The sequence below is a fragment of the Coffea eugenioides genome, chromosome 1 (assembly GCF_003713205.1).
Source record: "Coffea eugenioides isolate CCC68of chromosome 1, Ceug_1.0, whole genome shotgun sequence".
NCBI lineage: Eukaryota > Viridiplantae > Streptophyta > Magnoliopsida > Gentianales > Rubiaceae > Coffea > Coffea eugenioides.
In genome coordinates this window covers 8,257,654-8,266,730 of record NC_040035.1, presented here as the reverse complement: position 1 = coordinate 8,266,730, position 9,077 = coordinate 8,257,654, and the positions used below count along the sequence as shown (strand labels likewise).

General features: G+C 37.0%; 1 protein-coding gene across 1 annotated transcript; it reads right to left on the bottom strand.

The window, feature by feature from the left end:
* Positions 1 to 418: 418 nt before the first annotated feature.
* On the bottom strand, positions 419 to 5,924 carry LOC113767095 (cytochrome P450 81D1-like). The gene is made up of 2 exons (XM_027311272.1): positions 5,513 to 5,924; positions 419 to 970 (listed from the first exon to the last, which is right to left on the bottom strand). The coding sequence occupies exons 1-2, from the start codon at positions 5,867 to 5,869 to the stop codon at positions 419 to 421; spliced, it is 909 nt and encodes a 302-aa protein (XP_027167073.1). The 5' UTR covers positions 5,870 to 5,924.
* Positions 5,925 to 9,077: the final 3,153 nt, after the last annotated feature.

Genomic DNA, 9,077 nt, shown 5'->3' with positions numbered 1-9,077 from the left:
TGAATGCTTCAATTAGGGCAAACTAAGATACTCAATTTGAAAGCAGTGCAATTACTATTGTATTGGAATAATGGTTATTTCCTTTTGGTTCTTCACACCGTTTTCAGGCTCCTGGTGCTCAATTAGATTGGTGAATAAATAAGAATTCTAATTAGGCTTGTGGAGTTGTGCTTTTCATCTTCTTCTCCACAACGTATAATTGGAATCATATAACTTTCCACATTTTCACGTAAAATACTTAATTTTGTATAATTTTAGCATCAACTTGTATTGAAAGAAAGTTACAACTACAAATCTGAAATTGTAAGAGGAGCTCAAAACCAAAAAAAAAAAAACAGACACTTATTTCTTGATATTTAAGTTCTAAAAAAAAAAAAAAAGAAATCCCAATTTGTCTTAATAGAACAACATATCTAACTTAAAGTTGGGAAATTGTTTTTATCATCGATGGGCGTGGCTTGTAAGATGCCTCCAAAGGCTTGGCCTTACCCAAAGTTGCTTCTTGATTTTCTTCCAAATCCACCATTTCAGGCCCAACTCTTTGCCACTCAAAGCATTGGATCAGAGTGCCCAATGTCAAGCCAGCCAGCCTTATGGCCTCATCCATTCCTTCAAATCTTTCTGGCTTATACTTGTTGGGCTCTTCCCAAACATTGGGGTCCCTGTGAATGGCCCAAACATTCACTAACAAAGTTGTACCTTTAGGAACCTCGTAGCCTCCTATCGTGCAATCCTCAGATGAAAAATGAGGCACAAGAGTTGGTGCCGCAGGAAATAACCTTAGTGTCTCGTTGATTATGCAGCGTAAATAAGGCAATTTGGAGAGATCAGAATCATTTAGCAGATGGCCAGGCTGCATTTTTTCTAGCTCATCTCTTGCCTTTTGCAGTACATTAGGGTGATTTAATAGGCTGGACAATGCCCACTCCATTGTCTGAGATGTGGTATGGGTTCCGGCTGATAACATTAACTACACAAGAAGTAATGTACAGTCAAATTCAATTTAACTTTTTGAATGAATAAGAAAAGAATATGAATTAGTTTTTAGAATCAAGTTGTTGACAAATAATGTCATTTCTCTTGCTATAGATCATGAATCAATAATTTACACTTTTGACATTGATCGCAAATGAATGTCCACTAGTCAACATAAGAAGGGAACTATATATTATGGGATGTGACATCTATAGACCTCAATTATATGTAGAGGCATGAAGGAACTACTTTTTTGGGTTATTGCCAATATGCACTCCTAAATTATCACCAATTTGCTTGTTACTCTCTAAATTGCTAACTTTAGAACTTCAGTATCTTATACTATTCTTTTGTTGGCCCATTGGTCAAATCTACTCAAATCCAAATAACTTTTTCTAGCTTAGAAGGCTTCAAATATCCTTAATTTGTTGTTTGTCCAAATTCTCTAATTCATTAAGGGGTATTAAAATGTTTCATTCTAAAGTTGCTAAAAGAATTAATTGGTTTTATCTTATTTGGACGATTCGCCCCAAAATTGATAGTATATTATATTTAAGTATCACAATTCATAGTTCACAGTATAAACTGAAAAGCCAAAATTAAATAGGGGGTTAAATGCAAACCCCCCCCCCCCCGAGCTATTACACTAGTTGCATTTTGCACCCTAAACTATTTTAATAGGCACTTTACACTAGGGATGACAATTGGATGGGTCCCGCGAGGGCACCCATCCCCCGGAGGATGGGACGGGGGATAAAATGCTCCCCCGTTAAATAGGGGTGGGGTATAAGGGACTATACCCTCGCCCCATCCCCCACTCTATCCCCCACTTAAATAAAATAATATATATATACACACACATATATATTAATTACATATATAACATATTTGATATTATTAGTTATACTAATAATTATATATTTATATTAATTCAAATTATTGATTAGTTATACTAATATATTTATACTAAATTATTATTACATTTTTTACTATTCATACATTTATTTTATTATATAATTTTTACCAACTATATATTTATATGAAATTACTAATTAAATTTTTTACTAATTATATATTTTTACTAATTATAAACTTTTTCTCCGTGGGTGGGATGGGGCGAGGCGGGGGCGGGGGAGGGGCCCCATTGCCATTCCTACTTTACACCCTTAGTCAACTATAAAATAATAAGAAAATTAACCCAATCTAAATAATTGATGAAATGGCCAATTTATCCTCCATTAAAAGCTTTTAAGTGACAAAAATACCCTTTTGGTAGAAAAAATGTCACTTTAAATGGATTAATTTTCACTTCATAATAAATTTCTAATTGAAAACATATAACAATAAAATATATGATCACTTTGAATGACAATTAAAACAAAAGAAGTAGGAAAAAAAAGAAAAGGAATAAATTCAATTCAAAAATCTCATCAACCCTATTTTACTACGTACTTCAAGTTAGCCTATGTAAGAAAAGATTGTTGTCAAGGAAAAGTAAATAATTTAGGTGTTTTATTAAAATTTTTGAGCTCAATATTTTTTTCCCTAATATACAGCTTCTAATTTTGGTTCGGTATTGAAATTTTATTGCAAATATTGTGCTAAACTTATATGAAAATTTTGGGGTTCTACTCCAATTTTATGCTTGTGAAGATTCCAAGTGAAATTTTGCTGATTATATGAAGTTATAGCATTATGATGCATTGAAGAAAATTATGAGATTTTAAAAATTGCAACAGTAATCACTCAATATTTCTCTATTTTGACTCCAATAGTCTTAATCATCACTCAAAATGATTTTTTATGTGTTACCAATTAGAATTTTTTATGTGTTACCAATTAGTAATCTTCCCCACCAAATTAGTGTTTTTATCACTTAAGATTTTAATTTTTTTCGAAACAATAAGTGATTTTATAGATTAAAAAAACTTTACAGTTTCGAGTTAAGATTCGATGGAACTATACAATCAGTGTATTTTGACACGGATGAATCAAAGTTTCTCATCTTAAATAATGCTAAACCATATAAGATAATCCTATTACTAATATGATTATGATCCTTGCTAACTTAACAAAAGGAGCACATATGAAACAACAACTTTAAATGATGAATGTCTTCCAACAGGGTAGCCAATCTCATATCACTTAAAGTTTTTAATGGAGGATAAATTAATCATTTCATCAATTATTTGGATGAAATTAATTTTCGTGTTATTTTTTAGTTGACTAAGGGTGTAAAGTGCCTATTAAAATACTTTAGAGTGTAAAGTGCAACTAGTGTACTAGTTCGTGGGAGTTTTATGCATTTAACCCTTAAATACGGGTATAAATTGAAAGCAACCCTTTTTGTTGAGTTAATTTATCCCCGATTCTTGGCTGTCAATTGGCCTCTGTAGAAGTGGCACCAAACAAATATCGAGGCCCCTGATTCTAAATTAGGAGCCTCATTAGTTGAGTTCGTAATCGAGATTTCTGTTTTTAATTTTTAAGAGAGATTCAAAGCCTTATAAAGAGAAAAAGGGAGATTTGAGAATTCAACAAAGATTTCACGATCATCTACCTAATAATCTTACTAACTGAGTGAATTCTGTGGGATAGTTTGTGGCCCAAACTTCTGAGAGTTCGGTTCAGACATTTGTCAACAACGCACATCAAACCAAACTTGCTAGGGCAATTATGTGGTGCAAACATTTGCAACCACTTGCATTCTAAAAATCTGAAAATTAACTATTCGTTATGGAACATCAATGAGGCACATAATATATATATGTATATATAGTTATGTAAACGAAAGTATTACTAATAAAATATATACATTTTATTTTTTTATAACAAGAGAGAGGTAGGATTTATTCCAGCCGAATGTTTCAATGAAAATAAAAATATTTTGTTTGAGACAACCAGTTAAAATATTGTGCCATAAGTATTACTTAATATCTATGCTCAAATGAACACTTTTTAAAATGTCTCACAGCCTCCACCGTTAACTTAGCCCCAACCGCGAGTAACTTGGTTAAGGTCTCATTATCTTATCTCATCTTTTTGTTTTATCGTAACGATAATATTTTTATAATCTACTCTATTTTAATTTAGGGGAGAAAGCCATTAAAAGTGTCAGGCACGATTAACTGACAAGTATATGATGAGAGGCAATGGTTGAACTCTTAATCTACCATCCCCCAAGACTTTACTTTAAAGTTTTAATGGTGACCAACGGTCCAAGTGGCTGTTATCTTATCTCATCTGATTTGCTTCTGTTGTCCGTTATTGAATATTATCACGTGTATCAATTGTTAGTATATCACCTCCATCAGGGGCAGGGAGCAAGTAGCAATCTTCCCCAAATTTTAAAGGCCTTAATTTGGCCAACAAAACAAAATGTAAAAAATGTACAACCAATATTAGCATACAATAACATGTATTTTTTGTTAAGAAGAGACTGATTTTTAACATTCTTGTAATAAAGTTGTGCAGATTATTTTGTGATGAATTTTACTTTATTACAAGTGTTGTACACTTTTGAGATAGTTATATTGACAACTCTTTCTATCCCATGGAGCATCGCAAGGCCATCACTTCCACGTTGTTGAATCCTAAACTTTTGACAGTAACTTGTAAAACGATATTTTTCGTTTGTTTAAGTTATCCTCAAGTGTCCATAAATTTTGTGATCTAGATTCCTAAATCTATATAAACGGAAAAGATTGTTAAAACCTTATATATTGTCACATGCCACTAAAGATTCTTTGATTATTTTATGGTTTAAAATGATAGATACAGCCATAAATTGATATGTTACTTAGGGACAAGAATTCGGTATAATTGTATTTTGTACAATTTCGTCCAATCCTTGTACAAGTTTAAATTTTTTAGTGTACAAATATATCATAATATTGTACTGAATATGCATCAAATATTTTATTAATGTACACCACTTTTACTTTGAATATAATAATATAATGTAATTATACACCAAATATAAAAAGTGTAATAACTAGATTGAACCATACCAAACTTCAACCTCACTAGCCCCTCTCCCGTTACGTTAGAGAACCACGACAAGATTTTACCCAATTTACATGTTGATGGTTGCCCCAACTTACCAGTCACCACTAGATATTGACACATTTAATGTTGAAATCATGTGTACACCCAAACAAAACCAAATTTTTTGAAAGACTTTGACTAAATTTCTTCCCTAGACACCAACACTGAAGTTAGTGGCATATACCATTTCCCCACTCACCACTAGATCCGGTGCCTTTGTGCTGTCGGAGGTGTTTTCTACAGTTCAGATCAGACCACAACATGAAGCTACAATTTGATCATTTCAAAATTCAGATCGAATTTGAACCATGAAAAGCATGCGGTTGCATCTACACCGCACAAGCACTGCATCCCTCATCACTAGTCTTAGCCCTACCACTAAATATGGCTAGACAATTTGTGCTGCTGCTGCTGCTACATGGGTGAGATGACCTTGTCCTAATGAATTATAGACCAATTTGTAAAAGAGATTCAAGTAGAAGAGACTTACTTGTATAATTCCTTTAACAATTTCGTCAGTGTAGTATTCGGGTTCTGCTTCTTGTAGAGATAACAATTTTTGAATAATTGTTTTCCTTCTCTCTGTCGAACAAGAACCGTCTTCTGCTACCTCTTTCCGCGTTTGATCAATCAGGCCCTGAAGAAACTCGTCCCTTTTCTGGTGCAAACTGATTACACCTTTCTCCAACCCTCCATAGCCAACCCACCTCAAGATTGGAATATAATCACAAAGATCAGTGAGTGCTCGCGGTGAAAATATATCACCTGGCTGATCAGATGGCCATCTTTTTCCAGCAGCTATTTTCATTATCGCGTTGAATAATAACTCCCGGAACAAAGAACTCATGTCCTTAACTTTCCAGGTTTTCTCATCAGAATTACTGGAAAACAATTTTTTGATGATGAAATGGATTTCTTCAGTCCAGTGTCATAGAGTATGAAGGATATACGGAAGTCGTGATTTGGAATACAGGAAAAACGTGTTCCAGCTTGAAGAAGGAGGAAGGCGTGTTCCAGTTTATGTGAAAGGCGCAGCTGCTCAACTTGAGGAAGAAAGGCGTGACTTACAAATCACGCCTTCTACCTGATATAACAGAATTATGCTTCTGTTTGGCGCAAGTGGAGCTGATGATTCCAGAACTTCCACGTGGCCTCACCTGATTAGCTAGTTAGAAGTTAGTTAGTCCGGAAAAGGCCATAAAAGGCTGAAGAATCCGGGAGTTAGATAGATTTTAGTCATATCATTTCCATTGATTGTAACAGAAATTGGCTCTGCCAATTTCCCTCTCTTCTCTCTTTCAATTCCTTCAATCTTTCCTTTCCAATCCTACATCCGTTGATTCTATTCTGTAATTGACCTACCTACTGTCAATCAGAAACTTAAGTTCCAATACTCATTACTAGTTCCTGTTCCATTCAAAAGTGTCAAGGGTTAATTCTTTCTGCTGCAAGTAATCTGTCACCATTGCGCTTATTGGTCCAATACCATAACAGTGGTATCAGAGCTTAGCTACGAGCCATTGGGATGACAAAGTCTCAGGAGGAGGTGCTAAAGAAGGATATCTCTGAGCTAGGCAGTGTGGTCAAAGTGTTGGGGCATAGACAAGAAAGCACAGAACGAACTCTCAAAAATCTAGATCAGAAATATGAAAGTATGATGGCTATGATGGCTCAGATGATGGCAAAATTCAATGACAAGGACAAGGAGGCAGAAAGCAGTAGCTCCATTGAAGGACCTAAGAAGGAAGCAACTCAGGAAGGAGGCTGTGGCAGATCAGAATGGAAAGAAACTAGATCCTACACCAGAATGCCTAAGGTGGAGTTACCTAACTTCACAGGAGATAATCCCAGGGAATGGATCCGTAAGGCTAACAAGTTCTTCAAGATCAATGGAGTGGAGGAGAACATGAAAACTGAGATTGCTGAGCTATACCTGAGGGACAGAGCTGATACTTGGTTCCACGGGGTATTCAGTGGCAGGGGAAACATACCATGGACAGAACTGGCTACTGCTTTGTGTAAAAGGTTTGGGGAAGGTACACCAGAGGAAGCTATTGAAGAATTCAACAAGCTTAGGCAGGAGGGATCCATAGCAGACTATCTGGAAAAGTTCGAGCTGCTCAAAGCACTGGTAATGCCTTCCCTCCCACATTTGTCTGATTCCTATTATAAAGCATGCTTCCTGAGTGGTTTAAGGGAAGAAATAGTCAATATGGTTAAAATGGCCAAACCTCTAACCTTGGCAGATGCAATTGAAGCAGCCAAGCTACAAGAAAAGAACCTAAAAGCTATGCAAAAGTTTCACAAACCCCCACCTAACAGCTTCCAGACACACAGAACCCCTTTCCACCCCCAGAGCCATAACAAATGGAACCCCACCACATCCAGAACCTCAGATAAACCTCCCACAGACAACTACAGGACCCCAAACAGCAACACTAACCAGTTCAAAAAGATCACCCCTAGTGAGTTCAACCTAAGGAGGGAGAAAGGATTATGTTATAAATGTGCTGAACCATACACACTTGGCCACGTATGTAAACAATCCCACATCCATCTTCTGCTAGCACATGATGACAGTGAGAACCCTGTGACCAGTGAGGGAGGGAAGGAGGCTGAATCTGAAGTTTTCTGCGATTGCATTGAGGGCCAAATTGGGGATGAACATATGGAAATCTCCATCAATGCTTTAGCAGGGGGTAGTGAGCACAAAACTATTAGACTAAAGGGGTTAATAAAAGGGAGAACTATCACTGCACTTATTGACAGTGGTAGCACTCACTGTTTTATGGATGCACAACTGGCTAGCAACCTGAAACTGGTTAGTAGTGGTCCACCCCTAGTTGTCAAGGTAGCTAATGGGGAAAAGGTACAGTCCAACAGCCTAGCTAAGCCTGTAGTCTGGAAGATGCAAGGCTATGAATTCCAGCACCAGTTTAATACACTGAAGCTAGGGGGATGTGATATGGTGCTGGGAGTGGATTGGCTTGCCAGATTCAGTCCTATGGAATTTGATTTCAAGGGACTAAGTGTGAAGTTCAGGAAGGGAAAACAGCAGGTAGAATTGAAGGGGGAAAGTGATCAGGTGCAGCTAAGGTTGATTAAGGGGAGCAGATTGCACAAGTGGGCCAGGAAACAGGCCTATGGAATTATGGCTCAACTCAGTGCAGTCCAGGAGGAGGTACATACCAATGCTACTACACCCCCAGAGATGGAGGAGGTACTGCAGGATTTTGAGGAGATATTCAAGGAACCTCAAGGGCTACCCCCTGAGAGGGGTCATGATCATACCATTACCCTTAAAGAAGGGTCCAAACCTTTCCAGATCAGGCCATACAGATGTCCATATATTCAAAAGACTGAGATTGAGAAGCTGGTGCGAGAAATGTTGGAAAATGGTATCATTCAGCACAATACCAGTCCCTTTGCATCCCCTGTACTTCTGGTAAAAAAGAAGGATGGCACCTGGAGATTCTGTGTTGATTATAGGCAGCTAAATGAGCTGACAGTAAAAAACAAATACCCTATACCCCTTATTGATGAACTTTTGGATGAATTGACAGGTTCCAAATACTTCACCAAGATAGATTTGAGGGCAGGCTACTTCCAGATCAGAGTGAAAGCAGCAGACATTTCCAAGACTGCATTTAGAACCCATCAAGGGCTCTACGAGTTCAAGGAACATTTGAAGCATGTTACAGAAGTCTTGGACATTCTTAGGAAACACCAACTGTATGCCAAAAGGAGCAAATGTGCCTTTGGCCAAACACAGGTGGAGTACCTGGGACACATCATAACTGCTGAAGGAGTAAAAGCTGACCCTGAGAAGATTGAAGGTATGGTGAAATGGCCTAAACCAGGAAATGTGAAACAGCTGAGAGGGTTCCTAGGCCTGACAGGGTACTATAGGAGATTTGTTAGGGGATATGGTAGTATAGCCAAACCATTGACTGCACTATTGAAGAAAGACAGCTTCCATTGGGGAACAGAAGCAGAGGAGGCATTTCAAAAGCTAAAAAGGGCCATGTGTGACACACCTGTCCTGGCTCTACCTG

What these genes read in the sequence shown, in the direction of transcription:
- LOC113767095 (XM_027311272.1), bottom strand. Translation starts at nt 5,869, where the DNA reads ATGAGTTCTTTGTTCCGGGAGTTATTATTCAACGCGATAATGAAAATA. An exon ending in TTGTTAAAGGAATTATACAA is followed by an intron (nt 971 to 5,512) that starts GTAAGTCTCTTC and finishes CTTCTTGTGTAG; the next exon opens with TTAATGTTATCAGCCGGAAC.